This window comes from Chelonoidis abingdonii, chromosome 7 (genome assembly GCF_003597395.2).
Source record: "Chelonoidis abingdonii isolate Lonesome George chromosome 7, CheloAbing_2.0, whole genome shotgun sequence".
NCBI lineage: Eukaryota > Metazoa > Chordata > Testudines > Testudinidae > Chelonoidis > Chelonoidis abingdonii.
Genome location: NC_133775.1, coordinates 38,537,936 through 38,559,594, shown reverse-complemented (window position 1 = coordinate 38,559,594; position 21,659 = coordinate 38,537,936). Strand labels below are relative to the sequence as shown.

The window sequence follows — 21,659 nt, the reverse complement described above, 5'->3', positions numbered from 1 at the left end:
TCAATTGGAAGTACATGGGGAGGAATGTAGCTTGGCCGAGTATGATTGCCCCCATGTTAGACTGTAGTAAGTGAATTAGCATTGACACACTTTCCCTTCTGAAAAGTGTCAAATTACAAGCGGGCATAACTTCTGTTTTCTATCTCCCTGAAAGGTGCTACTGACCCATCTCTGCAATACAAGATACAACTTTTAAAGGTGAGTTTAGATTTGGAATATAGCTTGACACAGTCCCTACAACACTTATCCATCAAAGATTCTTTGTTTTTTCTGTAACTCATTTAACCTAACAATCAATGGATTTAAGATATTAGTGTGTGATATTTGTCAGCAGCATCTATTATAAAATGCGCTTTGTCTAAGATCTGCTATCATAAATTTCTTACTGTTCCACTTATCCTGATTTCAAGAACATGCCATCTCTGTACTCACAGCTTTCTTTAATACAGAACTTTCCTAATATCACTGTATAAGTGTCTTGAATTAATCCAATCATTAGATGAACAGGTCATGAAGTCAGCCTGTATTTACAGAATAGGATGCAGAAAGCTCAGTCATTAGGAAAGTTACTTATCACGGTCCTGAAATCCCACAACAAAACCCTCTCAACAAAAATAAAACTTTATAATTCTTTTGTGCTCACATCTCTCCTCTATGGCGGTGAGAACTGGATGCCATACAAGTGGCATATCAAACAGCCAGAGGCCTTCCATATGCGGTCTCTGTGCGCCGTTATGGGGATCTGCTAGCAGGACAAAATTACCAACCTAGAGGTTCTCCAAAAGTCAAATGCCAGAAGCATTGAGGCCATGCTGATAAAGTTCAACTACATTGGGTTGGACATGTCATTAAGATGCCTGAATATTGATTTCCCAGAAAAATTTTCTGTGGAGAATTGGCACAAGGACATTGAAATCAAGGCCGCCCCAGAAAGCGCGACAAGGACACCATCAAGAACAGCATACACTTTGGTGCAAAAATCCCAAATGATCTTGAGAAGGCTGCATTAAATAAATCAGCCTGGCAGCACACAAACTCAGAGCTTTCCAAGCCTTTGAAGAGGACAGAAATATTCAATTGTTTGTTGCAAGGGAAAAGCATCATACTACTGCTATAGCTACCGATGACTTTGTCTGCCCAGTCTGCTCACGAGCATGCTTTTTCATGCTTTGGACTTCAGCATCACTCCAGAATCCACAAAAAGGGAGAGCATGAAAATGTCATCGTCAAACCGATGGACTACACACATTTACAGGCTGGTCCACTTTCTAAGGGACTGCATTTTCTTGATAGTCACATTTTAAGCCAGAGAGTGCACCAGCTTAAATTCATGCTAAAATATACCTGTGCTAACTTTGGTACAAATAATAAATTATGAAAGATGCCTGGGGAGTCCACATACTCACTAAAAAAAGTCTTATTTTAGCATTAAGAGGTCAAAGTAAACAATCAGGCAGCAATTACACTTTCAAAATGACAAAAATCCTCCATTAACAGTCATTTCCTCTTGAACCATTCTTCTATACAGTTTACCAACTAACACAGAAGAGTGGTGTATAAGAATACTGTACAAAAAGGCAATCATAAAGGGATTAAAGTAGAATGCAAAGAAACAAACAATCCAACTGAAAATGAGATCAGTGTCTGACATTAAAAGAAGGAAATATTTTTTTAGTGAACACCAGGCACTTTGCATGTGTCCTCCTATGCTCTGCTTCATCAGGTTTTGTTCTTGCATCCTTCATAACAGCAATAGGCACAGATAACACTTCCCTAAGTAACTACCCATTAACTAAGTAAAGTAAAACACATTTTTGGTGCTGTATGTATGCCTGTATATCTGAAATTGATTGCTGAATACAGTGGGCTGAATTCCACACAGAGACTGAGCACAGGTGCAGCCTTCTAGTCACGAAAGGATTTAAGGAAGGTTGGGGCATTCCCTAGGGTGCACTTTGCTGTGCCTTGTCTAGATCTTACTGCAGTACAGGCTCTGCATTTTAAATAGCTAAATAAATGTTAAGTATTAGTCAACTGGGTATGGACGCTCCCCCTTGAAGATTCAGCTGACAGGCAAGAAGCCTCTTAGCGCTCTTCACAATGGAAAGAGAGATGCCCTGTATGTGTGACAGTGAAGAGGTACCTATGCCCGTTTCTCTCATCCATATACCAAAGTGGGACATGGCCCGATGCCTTAATTTTTGACTCCCATTATAGTCTATGGAAGTCTTGCCTAACTAAATACTCAGGGTCACCTTAAGTCCTTCAAAATTCATGTGTGGAGGGGAGGAACCCTGTGCAAACCCTTGGGGAGGGGAAGGGAAGAGACAGCAGTCTCACATCATGGATCTTCCAGGCTAACTGTGTATGGTTTTGTGGTTCCACTGCTTGTGAGTGTGCATCTTTGGGAGGGTGGAACCAATGTTTAGCCACTCTCCATGGTTCCCTCCACCACCAGAGCCAGAGAAGTATACTTCATAGGAAAATACAGACCCTTTCAACATTGTCTGACGCAGAAGTCCTACTGCACCCCTAGTCTTCCACTCCCAGTAGTTCCAGCTTCTTCTCCTGTCTGCTAGGCCCCACAGCAGAGGGTCTGTATTGTTAGGGCTATCAGAACAGCTAATGAGCCAGCCTGTGCACCTTTGCTTTTACAAGGATTCCTGGGAATGCTTGTTGCGCATCCAAATAGACAATAGCCTTTTGAGGACATACTCTCATCTCTTCTGCAGGGAGGGAAATGCCACCCTAAAGGGGTGAGGCCAAGGAAACACCATGATCTAAAACTGTTCCGAAATACTTCCGCTACTACTTTTCTCATGGAAGGGAGGGCTTAGCCCTGGTTTTTGTCTCAGTATCAGTTTGCTACAGCAAATACTGCAGATTCTACAGTTAGGGGCAAGTACTTGCTTCAGGCAGCCAGTGCAGTAAATAAGAACCTGGCTAAAACTCCAGGCCTGACTTCCCATGTCTTATAACAGGCAGCATAGGGTATAGAAAGTGGTCACAAGTCTTTAAAAACTGCTTCCCAAGTGTTTCTAAGGAGAGAAAAGTTCAACTCTTCCAACTATTCCATCTGCTGGCCCTCTAAAAAACTTTTCTGCTTTGAGGCTGTGCGCTGAAAACCAGGTTCCAGCTTGAGCCTGGTCTAGACGTCATTAAAGTTAATGAAAATCTATCCAAAGATCTCAGGGGGGAAATGGATCAGGCCTGAAATGAATATGCTGTTAGCTGTACTTCCTAGTACAATGGTTTTCAAGCTGCAGGTCACAACCCAGTATGCGGTCACGGAATGTAAAGCACTGGGTCACAGCGACTCTGGTCAGCACTGCCAACCAGGTTGTTAAAAGTCCCATTGGGGTGCTGCCTGGCTAAGGCAGGCTAGTCTCTACCTGTTCTGACACTGTGTTGCACCCTGGAAGCGGCCAGCAGCAGGTCTTGCTCCTAGGTGGTGGGGCCACAGGGCTCTGCGCACAGCCCCTGCCCTGAGCACCAGCTCCACACTCCCAATCCCATGGGAGCTGGGGGTGGTGGTGCCTGCAGACAAGAGCTGCATGGAGCCGCTTGCGTGCCTCCGCCTAGGAGCTGGACCTGCTGCTGGCTGCTTCTGGGGCACAGCACAATCTGCAGTGCCAAGCCAGGCAGGAAGCCTGCCTCTGCATCCCGGTTGTGCCGCTGAGCGGAAGCTGCCTGAGGTAAGCCCATGCCCCAACTCTGTGCCCCAATCCCCTGCCCTAGCCCTGAGCCCCACAAACCCCTCATCCCTGGCCCTAGCCCAGAGCCCCCTCCCAGAGCCTGAACCCTTCATTCCTGGCTTCACCCCACACCTCAAACTTCTGCCCCAGCCCTGAGCCCCTCACACACCCCAAACCCCTCATCCCCAGCTCCACTGGGTCATGGGCATCAACAATTTTCTTCAGCTAGGTCGCCAGAAGAAAAGTTTGAAAACCATTGTCCTAATGTCTAGTAGATGGGCAATGTTTTAAGATGCAACAAGTGAAAACAAAGTCCAGTTCAACGCTTTATCAGAATTTCCATCGAGGATCCTTCATGTTTATCTGTGATGTGCTTAGTGCTGGTAGGTTTTTTTTAATGCCACTGGCTATTTATCCAGGAAATATAATCTATCTTTGACCGCTAATTGCAAGATCATATAATTCTAACCCACCATATGGAGTGCGTGTGTGTGTGTTGGGTCGGGGGGATGGGGAGGGGTTGAAAACAAAGGCATTGGCTTAAAGGTTGCCTATAATTAATCAAACCTGAACTATCCTACTACAGATTTGCTTTTCTTTTGGTCTCATCCAGATCTGAATTCTGCCCCAATTTAACCCTTCTCTAATCTAATTGATTTCATTGGGGATTAAATCAGGGTCCTGTAGATTTGAGTGACTTTTTTTGTTGTTATATCAACTTCAGCCATCTATGCACCTTGTTTTAAAGAGATCTAAAAGTCCCGTTCCCCCCCACCACCCCAAACATTCAAAGCAGAATTCTGTTTAGAGCAGTAATGAAGGTGTCTTCTACAGTCTTTGGCATACATTACATTCTTTATAAATATCCCTCAATCTGTTGTTCTACAGAAAGCTGATAGCTTGGAATTCAGTCAGCCCATGCTCTTTCTTCTGACTTTTACAATTTAAGCTTTAACTTTTGCAGAAACTAGTAATCCTGCAGTGTTACTTCATTCTATGATATAGAGGGGCAAAAAGATTTCAAGGCCCTAGTTACTTTTTGCCTGTGAAATATGGTAATTTATCAGTTGCAGAGCTTCTAGCTCAAGAAGACCTGCTTTTTGACCTCAGTGCACTGGATTTAGTCTTTAAACCATAATAAAATGGGTTCTGGCAAATTTACTGTATCACAGCATATAACTTACAAAGCAAATAAAGGAAAAGTAACCAGTTCAAGCAGAAAAAGATGCTTTTTTCTTGTTCGTTTATGGAACAAATGATTCTTCAGAAAACACACAATATTGTATTAATGTGCTGATTTTTCTAAGCCTATCCTCATGGGTTATAACTGTAAGCACTTACTGTTATGGCCTGGAATCTTTCCTTCAGCAGTTCAGCTTCTTCCATTCTGGAAATTAAAAACAGACAACCTGTGAAGGGAGAAGAAAAGATACCATAGGCAAAGCGCCACCTGTGAGAAATTCAAGAAAAGCTGGGTGGCTTGTGATCCAATTCCACAGCAGAGAGAAGGGAGAATTCCTGACTTATCCGGTGAGTCTCTGAACAGATCAGCAGATCAGCCGAAGCAGACACATGTAATGAGGGTGCGGTGGGGAGGCAGCCGTGGAGAGTGCTGGCATGAGCTGACTGACAAGTTTGAACAGTGGAGCACAAGCCCTTTTCCTTCAGAAGCTGCCAACTCTTTGTTTTAATGTGCACAGTTAGCTGGCCATAGTTTCTTTAACTGTTTCATGCCCAAAGCACAATTTCCAGGAACATGGCACAAATGCACTCAGACACAAGCCACAATTCACTTTTCCTTATATGTATGTCTTTAATGAAAAAAAGTGTAAAGCAATATGCTGTAGACTTGAAAGCACCAATAACTGTACATAGTAAAGGAGTCAGATCCTCAGGCTTCAACAACCTGGCTAAGGACTACAGGGCTGGGCTCTCTACCTGAAGATTACCAATACGCCTTTGAGAATTCTAGTGCTTGTGTTTTAACAGAGCTCTCCTATTGGATGGCTATTCAGCTGAGTGGAATGAGATGTGTATATCTGTCATGTGCTTTGGAACTTGGTATTGTGCTACTTAAGGGATGGTGTACGTTTTCACCTTTCTGCTTATGTGACTGGGAGTGAGCCTTCTAAAATCAGACTAGGAAACCTCCAAAATGGGTGGAACTGCCTCAGATAAAATCCACTCATCGAAAAAATCCTAGCACATGCGTAAAAGCTGAAGCTGGGTACACATAAGATGTAATGTGAGTCTGGAATCGCTTCAGCCCTCAGCAATGTGTAACTGTAATGTCTGCAAATACGCTGTATGCAAGGATCTATCAGTGTCTCCACTCTTTTTGCACTTAATGCACAGACACTAAATACACTGTAATTCAAATCATGGGATCAATTCACATGTAATGAGTTGGTGCAAGGAAATGACTTTCACCCATGCTGAGGAGAGATGGATGAAACTCTTGCCTGTTGCTCTGACCTCTCATTCAGTGAATGGTAGGTGTGTATATTTTTATGCCCCCCTGTGGCTGGGTTGTTAGGCATAGGTGAGGTGCAGCACCAAACCTGCCTCAGTGCCACTGGTCCTCTCTCTTTATAGATGTGTAAACCTCCAGCAAGGACCTTGGTGTTTCATTATCTTCCCCTCGCCCCATCTTCCATTCTGAGTCAGCACCACCAGTACCTGCCCATAGCACATCACCTGGACTTTGCTCCTGACTCACATGCAAGATCCAAGCTGCTTCCAACCCTACCCCCTTTGCCTCAGGCTCCTGACTTCACACTCTTTATTCCCCTGGCTGGGTCCAAAAGCTGCCCACCTACATAACTAGCAGTACATCACCATAATGGATATAGACCAGCTACTGATAAATGCTGAGATGCAACAGAATTGACAGCTTACAAGTGATCTATCCAGTAAGTGAATCTTCCCTCTACAGATCCCGATAGGATTCAATACTTAATTGCATATCCCATATTTATGCCATCATTTGCCCATGCATTTATGCTTCCCTTCAGGCAGAATTTAGGGATGCATTAATGTCTTCAAGATCCACCTTGAACTTTTGTTCAAAACTTGAAATTAATTCATGTTCACTGTGTGATAAGAGAACTAATTTTTTTTGTTTCACTATTAACATGTTCTGCTCTTCCTGGTTTGGGTCAGCACCTAAAATTAAAAATACCACAAGAAAGGTAAAGGTTGCTGTTCGAAGCCCGAAGTATTGAGCTATCAGAAGAGACAACTGTGGCAGGCCATGGAAGTTTGGATATGTCCAGATAAACATTCCCTTACGGATTTAAAAGAAAACAACTTAACTACCCCCATAGAACTTAATAATATCTCTGTTATAGAATCCTATAGTGAGAAAAATAATTTTCTGTAACATGATATACTTCTATTGAACCTAATTACTTTTTCATAGACTCCTACTTGTTTCATCCTTATTAAAATCTATAGATCCCTTCTGGCCTTATGAATCTGTAGAAATTGTCTCAAGTTTTGGATGCTTACCTGAGTTTTAGAACCATACCCATTCCTAAAGGAGATTAATACTAATGACCAAGATAAAGAAGCCATTTGGGGCCAAATTCTGCCCTCTGTCATCAGTGGAATTTCATGGATGTAAAACCAGTATGGGTTAAAACTTGAGTTCAAATGGCCCCTTGATTTCCATGATCTTGCACCTCTTGTAATCATTCACACCTATGGAAAGAGTGTACAAAATTTTACCATTCTGAACTAGTTTGGTAACACTCTCTGGAGAAGTGTAAATGACTACACAAGGTGCAAAGCATTGGAGAACTAGGCCCAGAGGAGCTACTGATGTGATCTTTTTCACGACCAAGCCCCAGAATAGTAATTACATCTAGGCAGACAACTTGTGTGCAGTGATTCTGCTAGATGTAGTTTGGGTGGCCAACTGACAACCCCTAGGAAAACCAGCCTAATTTATGATCCGTATTTTCATTATATGTGTATAGTAAGCTTGAAACAAAGATTTGATGTTCTAAATCTATAAGCAATTTTTTGTGGAGAAGGAGAGCTCTGAGAAGCCCCCATTCTATCCAAGCTATTGGCCCAGATTCTCCCTTTATCTGAAACTTTGTGAAGTCCTTTGCATAATGGGTGTAAAATCCTGCCACTTCAATTTGGGACATTTTATACTTAGCCCTGATGTAAATGACTGCCCATGGTGGATGGGAACAGAATCAGGTGTTCTCTATCTACCACACCTCCAGCTGAAAAGAGCTAGATGAGACTTCCTTTGGTGTCTATCAGTATCATTCAAACTTCCAACTATAGTAGATGCTATCAATGTATGGTAATATTTTCTTAAATTGCCTAAGTCCAATTGACTTTCAAAAGGAAGTAAGTTCCTAAATCACATAGTCTACAGGTGGGATTTATTAAAAGTACTTTATTAGCAGTTAAGTGGCCATAAGGAGACGTACTAGCTGAGATTTAATGTTTTCTTTCCCTCATCTATGTTGCAGAGTTCAAGGTTACTCTAAAAGGGAAAGGCAAGTATGAGTAATGCTACTGGGCTCTGTAAGTGCCCATTATTATAAAACTATTTAACTGTGTTTCTCAATTAACCTGTTGCTAGGTAGAATTTTTGGTTCAGCCACTAGGTTATTTTCCAGTTATGTTAATTCCTATTCTAAATCGGATTTACATGGCAAAAGAAGAAATGGGCCAGCTGTCACTTTGTCTGCCCTTAAGCCTGCTTTGCCAATAACAGCGCAGTAACCAAGACATTACATATTGTCAAATCAGTGGATCCAAACAGCTGTGCTTTCAGTCTGCAAGATTCCTGAAAGCTGACAGATAAAATTTCCTTTGGAAATATCTTACCTAGTTCATAAATCAAAGGGAAAAAAAATCTTCTAGTGGAAAAGTGTATTTAACCTGTCTTTTCTATTGTGGGTGGTCATGTAATGTATATTTCTGGTTTGGATGGACTGATATTTTGAGTTACTTAGAAAAGGGTGATTGTGCCGCTTGATCTGTCATGCAAATCGCATTCTTTTGTGTTCATTCCCTTTATTCATTTGTTTCCATTTTGCCATGGATTCCTAATGTAGGAGTCAGATTGCCTAATGTGTATCCAAGGCAAATGGTGAAACAATTGCATTATACAGTCATGTAATGAAGTGGGTGGGAATTTAGGGGAACAGAACATTATGATAAAAGTTCACAAGTGGGCCTGAAGAAACACATTCACAGCTGGAAATGAATATGGATCTTGTTTCTGAGATTTGTGCTCCTAAAAGCAAATTCTAAAGAGCAGCACAGAAAAATCATGCCACATCAGAACTGCACCAGCTGTCCCTTCACCCACTTTTCCATATCCTTGCTTATGGCTTTTAATGGTAATTGTAAAAATAGTGTTAAACTGTGTAATCCAGCATAACTGAAAATAGAAATGGGCCCTGAAAACTGAAATTGCAGTCTGAAGGGAAACACTAAACTAAATCAAAAGAGAATTCTGTATTATTGAGGCTATAAGCATCTCCTCTTAATCAACAGGTAATAACCCCGTTGTTTGCTAGGGAATAGATGTTTGACTACAGTTATAGGACCAGATTTGCAGTGGGTGTAAATTAGCAAGATCCCATTAACATCTTCATGTTTTTTTAAAAGCCAGTGGAGTGAATCCAACTTATGCCAGCTGAGGGTCTAGTCTCTCTTTTCTGCTAAGTGCTGTTATTGTTTTTAATAGAGTAAACTTGCCTTCACCATGAGTTTGTCTATATGTAGCTTTAAGTTTGTCTGTTTTGGGGGATGGGGGAGAGACAATAAATTCTAGAGTTCTGGGCCTCTCTCACTGAGAATGCCTTGCCACAGCCTTTTAATTAAACCAGAAGGCTGCTGGCTGGAGTGGCTTAGCTGACCTTGAATGCCGTAACACCATTGAGGAGGACGTGGTCTCTTGCATAGCCAGGATCCAAGCAATTTAGTTCTTTAAAGATAACTAATAGAACAAGTAAGACCATTTTTATGGGAGATTGACAGAAAAAAAACCAATGTTGGAAGTCATGGTGAATTTATGATAAACAAAAGCAGCTTAGATAAGCATAAAAATCTTCTGGGCACTTTCTAAACAAGCAGTTCTAGGGGAGATCTGCCCATCAGCTCTGCATATTCTTGCACAACACTGAGGAATGAAATTCAGCAGCTATACCCTTAGGCTACCCAGAATGTCTTTCAAGGTCAAGGGCCAATTTCACTGGTATTCTCAAATGCACTTCGGGCTGCTTCATCCAGCTGTGCTTTCACAGTGTTGTGGCATGGGTCAGTTTTCATCCAGAGATATGCCCTGATCATTTTACCCCATTTAGAACTTTTTTGTGGTTTATAGAGGCTCTTTCTGACCAACAAGCACACCAATGAACAGATGTTTCACAAGTAGGCCAGAACAACCTGCATATGAATTGGATATTTGGCAGACTTAGGCAATGAGAGAAGACTTAGTTACAGAAACAAAATCTTAAATGCAAGGAATGGAAACAAATACACAGGGACAATACAAAATGGGAGGAAGTTACCAGTTAGCAACACCCAGCACATTAAAAGGAGTTTATTTTCATTGGATCTTGATACTGCCTTCGGAAAACACTTGTATCCACAAGGACTACAAACTGTGAGTGGGATTGGGAGTGGCAATGGCTCATGAAAGGATTTCACAATAAGAAATGATCCCAAATATGAGCGAGCTTTAAAACTATTAGAAGAACTAGGAACACATGGCTTTTTAAATATCACCTTAGAACATGGGTAGTTCCTGGTGGTGACTAAAGAGTTTATGAACATTATTAGTGACTTGTAATATTACATATTTTGAAAATGGAATGTTTTCCAACCATACCCATGGTATCATCAGGCTGGAAGATTTGCTCTGACTCCCTTTAGCTACTGTTAACTTGTTTGCAGATGTTCCCTATTTTACAGTTACACTACAGTCTGTATTCTTAAAGGTACCCAGTAGATTTAACATATTACCCCATATTGACTTTCCATCAAATTACATAGTAATGTAAATCAATTTCTCTCTCTCTCTTTCCTTCTTAGGTAATAAGGGTGAAGTCATGGCTCCAGCGAAGTCAGTGGAAAAACTCCTATTGATGACAATGAGGTTCGGATTTCACCCTTGGTGTCAGACTTTTCCAGAGCTCAGGTCCAGACTTTCAAGTGTTTAGTACCCAGCATGTTGAGCTCCCTTGAAAAAATCCTGTTTTCCTTGCTTGCCCAAGCAAGCCCACACCCTGAATCTTCAGGAGGAAGAGCTCTGAGTGATTGTTGCTGTTGGTGAAACTCCCTTCCTGTTTCTATTCATAACCCCAAATCTGTTATAGCTTTTAAACCAAACTAAAGAAACACCTGTTTGCCATTGTCTTTTTGATTATTTTAAAACTGTGATTATTTTGATCATGTTTATAGTAAAATGCCTTGTCAGAGTTCATAAAAGATGATATATAAATGTTACATTGCAGATTAATTTCTCTGTATTAGGAATATTTGCTTAGCATAGCACATCCTGGACAGTATCTACTGTGTATATATCTGTGTTGGATCTATATTCAACATACTTGTTAATACACAGATTAATCAACCTGAAAAAGTGATTGTACTAACTGAATCTTGTCCATACTTTTTTAGGTTTATTCAATAAACTGACCAAATATATTCAATTTTTTTGAATCATTTCCATGGTTTACCATATATTCCTTGGCAATATAACAATTAATGGGCCATAAATACCTGGAAAAGCATTTATATATTTCTGAAAATGGAAATTCATCCAAAGAAACTAACAAATGGTTTCTATTTTGTATTTAAATGTCCTACTTCAGCTGAAACTTTAGTTTAAAACAAGTTGCTCTTCTGATATGAATATGAGGTTTTTTTAATAGAAATTGTTCAAGTGCCTAGATCAGGGACAGGCACTTTTTATATAAGATAGCAGCCCCTGGGCATGTTGTGGAATGTGTTGATTGCAACCAAGCATTTTCCAACTGCTGCAGCTCCATATCAGAATAGGGCAGGACTTAAAACTCCACAATGCCAACTGTGCTGGGAATATTTAGAAGTGCGCTTTGAGACTTAAGCCTTAGTTGTTGTAGTGGAGTTGTTTCATTTTAGCCGAAATCAAATACACTGTAAGTCAGGTCAAACCCTAGGGAATGGAGCACAGCTCACATAAAAGCACTATGCTGCCTGCGCACACACACATTAGAGGGCTTGAGGCTGAGCCTATGCGGCTGGGTTGCAGCTATTCAAACAGAGCACTGGGGGTAAGCAGATGCAGCCTGCGGTTCCCTTCCACATGGAGTGTTGGCCCAGTAGATCAGTAGTGTGTGGATGCACAGTAAGGGGCTGTAGAGATCCATTACCAAGATCTCCACAATGCTCAGGAATGAGCAGTGTCCCTCTGCCTGGGAACTCTGCTGGTTATGGCCTCCATTTCATGGCTAATTGGTTTTAAGTCTTCCGCAGGTGTGTAAGGCAGGTCAGGATTTCTGTACAAAGATTACGGCTCAGTCCTAATAGTTGTACTTGGGCAAAATTCCCACCAATTCCAGTGGGAGTTTTGTCTTAGCAAGAGAACGACTGGGACCTTAAGTAAATTATAAAGCTCAGTGGAGGTGAGTGTCCATTCTCTTTCTCTCCAGCCCCAGACCTTTTAGATGTAACACTGATTGTGGAATGCTTAAACTTACTGAAAACATTCATGCAGTTGTATGGCCTGCAAATATGTAACACATATAGCTACATATGAAATAACGTCTTTGGATTATCTGCACTTGTGCTACAATGTATGGAGACTTTCCCAACAGTGCTTTGCTTAAGCCTTCCCCTAGCTTCAAAACATATTGTACTTACTTTTGGAGCTTTGGTCAGCTGTGTAACAGTTGTCTAGCTACTGTTTACTTTCTTTATGCACCCAGCTGTTCGTCTGAAATTTAAAACTGTTTGAAAGAATGGTGACTTCAGACATCTGTCAATCCCTACCATGCTCTCAGTTCTGCACTATCCTGTAGAGTGTGGGTGGTCAGAAAACCAGCTAACACGGGAGTCACTTTGCTTACACTTTTCATAGTACTAAAGAGGAAAAAATAAATGGCAGGAGCTAATGCGTAAAGTTAATGTAAGTGGAACAGAACAAATTATTTGTAGCACATAACATTCTCTGCAAAGCAATCCTGACTTTTTTTTGGCTAATGTATTCAGTATTGGTAAGTATCCACCAAATAGGCTGAGAATAACTTTCATCCCATCAGGAGCGGTGCCAGGGTTTTTGGTGCCCTAGATGCAGGGCTGGCTCTAGCCATTTCGCCACCCCAAGCACAGTGGCACGCCGCGGGGAGTGCTCTGCCACTCGCCAGTTCCGCGGCTCCGGTGGACCTGCCGCAGACGTGCCTGCGGATGCTCCACCGGAGCCGTGAGACCAGCAGACTCTCTCCACAGGCACATCTGCGGAAGGTCCACTGGAGCAGCCTGCCGCCCCACCAAATCCGTGGTCGCCTAAATGGAAGCACCGGCCCTGCATCCCATCAGTCATTCTCAAAGAATTCACTACAACTCTTCAGTGTTCTATATTTGTAATGCCGTTCATGTCACCTACATTACACAGGGTTGTTTCTGCTCACTGACTGGATGATGGAATCTCTTTAGGTAATGGAACAATGAATAGCACATCATTCATGCTAACATTTGCAAAGATTCATGAATACCTGAAATAATCTAAATACTCGTGAACTACAAATGTCATCATCCCACAACTAACAGGAAACTGAACTTCTCACTTTTATTCTCTAAAATTGTTCACAAATTACACAGTTGTGTATTTATTTAACCAGCTTTTACTGTGGCCAATATCACAAAATAGTGAGAACTATATAGAAGCAAAGAATGCACAGTTTAATGCTGTTGTCTAGTATTGTCCATTTATGACTTATTATTAATTTCACAGACTAATTACTTACACCACTATGTTTGGTAACACTACAGCTAAGCACCAGATATTCATATTCCTCTCATGTTCATTGGCTGAAATCAGGAGACACTCCACTGAAGTCAATGGAGTTATACTGGTTGTACACCAGTCTCTTCAAGAATAAGGCCCAGTATATTACTTCCAAGGGCATTCTACTCTGGGTAAGGTATCCACTGGTTACATCCACCTTCCTTACAGCATTGTGGAGGCCTGGTAAATGGGGACAATAAGGATAAGATTCAGGATATGTTCACACTGAAGTCACAGGGTGTGACTGCAGCTTGTGGAGAGAAACCCAAGCTAGCTTTAATTTAGCTAGCTCAGGTCAAAGCTGCAACTGCAGTGTAGATATACCCTCTATTTATATATTTTAAAAGTATGCAGAGCAGGTAGATTTAAAGATGCTGGCTCCTAGGGTAAATCTGAGTACAGGACTTGGCGGGTCCTAACCCTAACCCTAAATTTAAACCAGGGTAAGAAAGCTAAAGTGTGACTTTTTAACAGCATCAATTTAGACAATGATGCAAGAGGTAGAGGGCATTTCCTAGGACTTAATGACCAGCTGGAAGGACTAGATGGCTTAAAACGCAGCCAAGGAGCCTCATGTGGCCACTAATCCCCAGGAAATGCCCCACACCAAGGTCATTATTGTTATAAGCTGATTATTTTTAACAAATGTAATTGTATGGAATTTATTTCATGGCTGGTGCAGATCTTGAGAACTAATTCCTGTTAATCATCAGGCAGACTCCTGAATGCATCTCCCAGAGTTTATTTTAAAATTCCTTGTAGATCTCAGTACACTATTGACTGACAAGGTTACAGGTTCCTTCCTGGATATTAATTGCAATACACAAGTCTGAATAAGTAAAATTAAATTGACTCTTAAGTCCTCAAACAACCTAAAGCTCTCATTCTGTCCCCTTTAAATATAAAACTTGGGTTCTATGCCTGGGTCTGACACTGGCTTTCTGGATGCCAATGGGTAAGTCACTTCATCTTTCAGTCTCTTTTATTTTGTATTCTGTAAGACAGGGATGATAAAATTTACTTCCTTTTGTAAAGTGCTTTGAGATCTATAGAAGAAAAACATTATATAAGAGTGAGGTGAGATACAGGACTCTGCATGTGATACAGGACTCTTTCTCTACACAGTTTTTCATTATCTGCAAATTCTTCTCTCTTATAGATCTTGAAAAGCAAATAGTCCCATTTGTCTTCAATAGGAGTATTTGGAAGCTTAAAGTTAGGCACATGCTTACATGCTTTGCTAGATCAGGGCCCTTTGGCAGAATTCCCCCCCAAAAGCCCTATGTGGGATATCCAGTCTTGACTCCTTAATAGCATCAAAGTCACTAAATTCCATAAAGTCCACACATTCCAAGCCCCAGATTCAAATGAGAATTCTGCTCAAATAAAGACTACAGAAATGTGCCCATTTACTAATAGATTGTTTGATTTATTGTTATATTTTAGATTAATAGCATTCTAAGCAAATCATATATCTGATATTTTTGATCACATCAATTTGGAATTTGTTTGTATCCTTTCAGAAATATTTGATCACAGTGAGGGCATGAGTCAATTTTTAATGCAATTCAGAAGTTTTGAGGGGACAGGAATGAGAACAATTGGACAGCCTTGGCTAAGACGTTTTTCAGTTTAACAGCTGAAGTCTTCTATTAGAGGACTGCATCCTAACCTGGTAGTGAGATACAATCTTACTTCCTGTAATAAAGGTGTAGAGAGCGTACAGAACACAACATAACTCTCATTCCCATGTGGCAATAGACAGCAGGAGGCCTAGAGATGAGTTGGCAAAATTAACTAGCTTCTAAGCTTGAAGTTCTACGTTTCATGTAGGAGATACCCAGGGGAGTTTTCAAATGGCCCCCTTTGGACACTTTGCAGAGGATGTGAGCAAGTAGTTCTGATAAACTCGGACAAGGAATTTTCAAAGTAGAATGAGATGGTGCTTTCCATAAATCTAACCGCTCTGGGAGCCTGTTTCATTTATGTATTCAGTTCTGCTGGGGACTTAGACACTGGGATTTTCACATCTTCACTGCTAGATGATGTTGTGCTCTGCTGTTCTCCCTATTTCTAAATGCACTATCTCTCCCTGCTGCTCTAAGGTCACTCATTCAAGTCACCTCAGCAGTTTTCTCATGGGGCACCTGAAGCCTGCTGGGACAGTAAAATGACCTCACCAGCCTCTAAATTCATGGAGCTTCAGAAATAGCATCAACCAAACAGGGAGAATTGATTAGCTTTCAAAAGTGAAGACAACTTTTCACACATTGCTCGAATGTAGTGGGAGTGGAATGTGACGCGTATCAGAATCAATTTCTACACACTGTGGCTCACCCTCTTAAAAAGTTTGGAGAAGCACAAATAACAACGTGGGTCTCGATCTAGGGGCTAAAGTGGGAGTTGAGCACCCAGGGAATTTTCAAAGCTGGTGTTTGGCTACACTCAAATTGCCTGAGCACCTGTTACTTGCACCCATGCCAATTACCTGAGGAGTCGGAGTTGAACAGAAACCTGCCAGTTGTAAATTAGCGCATCACATCTGAGGCCAGCTGTGAGCAGGGTAAATGTATGCTGTTTTAGGCACCTTTGGAGATTCACCACATGCAGGAACAAGTGATGAGGGAGATAGCAGAGAGGACAGAGACAGACAAAAAGAAGCTTATCTAGGAAGACTAAGAAACTTACACCAGAATGACAGAAATGCTCCTTCTCAAGGATGAGCTTCTGGGCAAATATTTACGAACCTTCTGTGCTGACAGTATGTAGAGTTTGTGCCTTCAGGTTATGTCCTGGATAAATGCTGTGTGGGCTATGACAGGGTATAAAACTTGTGATATGGTCTTGGGTAGACAGCCACCATAACGGCCCATCTAGCCATGGAATAGGTATGTGGTCTATTTACTGGCTGTATTGTCTCCTCTTGGTCCCTTCAGAACATATGTGCTGTGCCCAGTACAGATGGGAAGAGATCCATGGCAAAGAATAACTATATAATTTGGTGTTGGATCTCTCTATCCATTGGGAAGCTTAAACCCCTGTGGACTGTAGCATTAAAGCTGTCTCCTATGTACAGAGAGGGTCCTTTGAAAGGGCAAGTGGCAAGAATTACTGGATGCTATGGTGATCCTGACTATTGCAGAGAAGGCATGGCTGCCCCCATGGCTCCCCCTTCAGCTCATACAGAGATGCTGGATGACTTCAGCATTGAGTCTAGGTACACAAATACCACTCCATTGAGTGTGGTATGAGAACCTGAACAGACAGGGTAGAATAGCCTATATCCTGGTGTGACCTGTGTCTTAGGATGATGAAAATCCTTCAAGGCTCATAGATCCTGTTAGGATGGTAAATGCACCTCTTCCTCTGAGCCCTGCTTCCCCTTCAGAGATATAGTCAATTATTTTTTCTCAAGATCCAATTTTTTTGGTCAAGGTATAGTTAAGGCCCAGACTCCAGAGAAAATAATAATACTGATAATAAGTAAATATTTTGTTTTCTTTTGGGGGGGGGGGTGTTTCAAAAGCACCTGGTGGTCCAGATTTGGCTCGTGTATGCCTACTGACCACCCCTGGCCTAGTGGCTGCTATCTAAATTGTCTCATGATGTACCAGCCCCAGTATGATCAAATGCTGCACTAGAGACTCTTCCTGATACTGTTCCCCTAACCCACAGTATCTCTTCTCTGAGTTCCAGTCTCTGCTACCTCCTCTCCCTCATCTCTCCTAGCCCATCCTCCTTCCCCATACTAATCCTATAAAACCTCAGCAAATCCTGTCTGCCTCTTTCTGTGTCTTTCAAGAGTGTGTGTTGGGCTGCTGTTTGGACTCTGTAGCCTGTGCCTCCTGGCTTAATTGTATCTAGACTGCAACTAATTTTTAAGCAATTAGATCAGCCTTGGAGCTGTCCTGGGCCCTTCTGAAAAATCCTCCGTGGGCATCTGTCCACCAGACCGTGCTTCCAAGCCACCTTCTTGGAGGTTTCCAGCCACAGGGCTTTTTGTCAGTGTGGGTTCAATCAAATTCCAGCTTTAAAAATGCCACGAGCAATGAATGAGGGATAGACCTCAATAGATTACTCACATAAGCAAGGCTATTAGAATTTGGTTTGTGTTGCATGGAGCGTTAAAAGAGGAATCACAACTCAGTAATGTGATTCAAGAAAATGCTTTGACTTCATAAAGTTTTTTTCTTAAGGTCCTGTTCTTGACTCAAAATTTCTCTGTTTAACTTGCTGTTTTAAGTAGTAATTTAGTTAATTGTATAATTGTTGCAGGTAAAATTTGTGTGTAATGCAGTTATGGAAACCATTTGGTGCAGAAGATAGAGACAGCTGCGTTGCTTTTGTAGTTCTAACCCTCAATTTTTATTTGCTTTCTCCTCATATCACCCTCGCTGGATTCCTATAATATCATGTCTAGATTAATTTAACAGTTTATCTGAAATTTACCTTTGCCTTTAATTTACCTGATCCACATTCTGAATGACTAGCCCAGGTGTAGGCAACCTATGACACGGGTGCCGAAGGCGGCATGCACGCTGATTTTCAGTGGCACTCACACTGTCCGGATCCTGGCCACTGGTCTGGGGGGGCTCTGCATTTTAATTTAATTTTAAATGAAACTTCTTAAATATTTTGAAAACCTTATTTACTTTTCATACAACAATAGTTTAGTTATATATTATAGACTTATGGAAAGAGACCTTCTAAAAACATTACAATGTATTACTGGCACGCAAAGCCTTAAATTAGAGTGAATAAATGAAGACTTGGCACACCACTTCTGAAAGGTTGCTGACCTCTGGACTAGCCAATAAACTTTGGTCTGGTTTATAACGAAATTCCTATTGTGAGACAATGACTAATTCTTTGCAACTCACGCACCTGGTCCCTAGTTAGCAAGAGCTTCAGATATGAAAGTGGAATAAGAATTGTTTTAATTCTCATGTTTGTAAAGCTTTGATTATGCAATTATGTTGGCATTCAATCATCCTGAATAATTGGCTCTTCCTGAATAAAGGAAAAAGGTTTATAAGGACTCTTAATCCAGGTGCCAATTCTTCCTTTGAATTAGTGGATGTAGGATGACATTGTAAACAGAATAGGAACTGTGTGTCATGCGTTACCTTTTATCTGTAGGCTAAATTAGTAATCAGCCTAGTTTAATCTCTCTCCAGTCACAGAAATTTACAGAGAAAATCTCTGATGGCATCTGTCTCCAATCTGCTTAATTATAAAACCATTAGATTTGTCTAACAAGGGGTGTGCCCATGTGTGTCTCTGTGCGCGTGCACACATGTGTATACTGGTAGGTTCTGTTTCACATTCCCTATATTGACAATGTACAGTGTAAGGACAGATAAACCACAACCTTTTTGGTCTCCTTTGGGTTCCTAGAACACTGGGAAGATTCTTAACTGAAGAGATTGTTTCTCGTCTTCCTTTTGCCAGTTATGATGATATACGGACAGTGTTTTTACGATTGCTTCCTGTGCAGTTCAGAAATGAAAAACTACTGGGAATATGCCTGTTGCAGATCTAGGAAAGTGAGTCCTAAAAAAAAAAATCAAGTTTCTTGACATAGAAGTTATAATGTAAAAGACAGTAGCTCTCTCATGATTATTATAGTTCGCAAAATTAAATACTTTGGTTGGAGCTAAAATAGCTGTTCAACATCCAAAATGCTTCATGTCACTATGCAGTAGGAAAACTATTATGTATTTCAAATTATAAGAGGACTTTTGTACTATGAAGTCTATTTGGCAGTGGTATGTGTTTTGTTTTTTTTCTAAATAGAAATTGATTAAAAGCAAACAACCCCAAAAACATTTAACACAATTGGCAAAGGCTTCTCTGATGTTAGATTTCTCAACTAAAGTGGCATGTGCTTTAGGATTAATTAGTCAGTGATGGAAAATTGCTAGAATCTCTAAAAGTTTTTCTTTGTTGCATTACATTGCAAGAGTAAACAAATATATTGATGACATACACCTTATCTTCATAATTATGGGAAAGGCCTTTTTTCACTGCTTATATATCACGATTTCCTCTTGCAAACTGACAATGCTTTAGAAGAGTTTCAGTGAAAATTAATCTTCCTCCAGCACTCTGGGTGATCATGGTTAGAATTCAAAGTCCAGCAGCAGAATGAAATGTGGCTAAGGATACCAGTGGAGGAAACAGTTTGCACATCTATCTCTCTATCTATGCACTACAACTACACAGCAGAATGAAATGTGGCTAAGGATACCAGTGGAGGAAACAGTTTGCACATCTATCTCTCTATCTATGCACTACAACTACACAGATTACCATATAGCTGTCTTGCTGACTAGTTACTCTCCTGCTGGACTTCTGTGTTATTAAAAACCAACCTGAAGTCTTGGCGTTGGTCTCTCTCTTTGGTGGACTAATAGTCACTCTCTCTTCCCCAGATCTCACCCTCTTAACCATTCCTTGGAGTGTCAAGGCTTTGATATTGCTGTCTTACACAGGGCCATTATTAGTTTATTTGTTGATGGTGCGTGATTGCGAAGCAAAATGATGAATTTGTGGCAAAATCTGATTACTTTGGATGTTCTGTGTGCAGGCAGGGGATGCCAAATTACAAGAACGTGAATATGAAATCCACAGCGCTCTCAGATCAAGGCAGATGACACTTGGCAAGCTATTGTTCAGGCTCTCGCTGATGAACTGAATATGTTTAGGTGTTTGAGATTTCTCTGAATCATAAAGGCAAAAAACTGTGATTTGTAACCTGTCCTTTAATCGGCTTCTTACCCAATGACTGGAAGTTAGCTAATGTATCGCCAATTTTAACAAGGGCTCTAGAGGTGATACCAGCAATTAGCAGACTGGTAAGTCTAATGTCAGTACTGGGCAAATTAGGTGAACACAATAGTAAAGAATAAAATTGTCAGACACATAGAAGACATAAATTGTTGGGCAAAAGTCAACGTGGTTTCTGTAAAGGGAAATCGTGTTTTACTAATCTATTAGAGTTCTTTGAAGGGGTCAATGAACATGTGGACAAGAGGATCCAGTGACATAATGTACTTAAATTTCCAGAAAGCCGTTGACAAGGTCCCTCACAAAGGCTCTTACGTAAATTAAGTTGTCATGGATAAGAGGAAGGTCGTCTTGGTCTGAGAATAGTTAAAAGACAGGGAACAAAGTTGGAATAAGTGTAATTCTCAGATGGAAGAGTAAAAGTGGTGATCGCCCAAGGTAAGTCAGGACCAGTCTTATTAACTTATTCATAAATGATCTGGAGAAGGGTATACAGTGAGGTGCAAAGTTTTCAGATTATAATAAACTGGCTCAAGATAGTTAAGACCAAAGCAGACTGTGAAGACTTCAAAAAGATCTCACAAAACTAAGTGATTGGGGCAACAAATGGCAAATGAAATTTATGTGGTATAATGTAACGTAATGCACATTGGAAGAAATAACCCAACTATACATACAATAGGATGGGGCTAATTAGCTACAACGAATCAGGAGAAGATTCGGAGTCATCATGATAGTTCTCTGAGACGTCCACGCACTGTGCAGTGCGTCAAAAAACAAACAGGATCTTAGGAATCTTTAGGAAGGGATTGAAATAAGATGGAGGTATCTTATTGCCCTTGTGTAAATCCATGGTACGCCCACATCTTGAATACTGCGTACAGATGTGGTCTCCTCATCTCAAAAAAGATATACTGGCATAGAAAAGGTTCAGAGAAGGGACTAAATGATTAGGGGTTTGGAATGGTCCCATATGAGGAGAGATTAAGAGGCTAGGACTTTTCAGCTTGGAAAAGAGAAGACTAAGGGATCTGATAGAAGATATAAATCATGAGTGAATGTAGAGAAAGTAAATAGGAAAAGTTATTTACTTGTCATCTAAACACTGAACTAGGCCACCAAATGAAATCAATGGGCAGCAGGTTGTT

The 21,659-nt window shown here is 40.9% G+C and overlaps 1 protein-coding gene across 2 annotated transcripts in view; it reads right to left on the bottom strand.

The window, feature by feature from the left end:
* Window positions 1-21,659, bottom strand: part of PALMD (palmdelphin) — a 68,455-nt gene that overhangs the window by 30,219 nt on the left and 16,577 nt on the right. Inside the window, exons 1-2 of one of the 2 annotated variants that reach the window (XM_032804965.2) lie at window positions 5,219-5,420; window positions 5,037-5,082 (exon numbers count right to left, since the gene is read on the bottom strand). In XM_032804965.2, coding sequence (XP_032660856.1) covers window positions 5,037-5,081 — 45 coding nt within the window. In that variant the 5' untranslated portion in view covers window position 5,082; window positions 5,219-5,420. Of the gene's footprint in view, window positions 1-5,036; window positions 5,083-5,218; window positions 5,421-21,659 lie in introns of those variants that run through there. The other variant, XM_032804964.2, reaches the window with a different exon arrangement.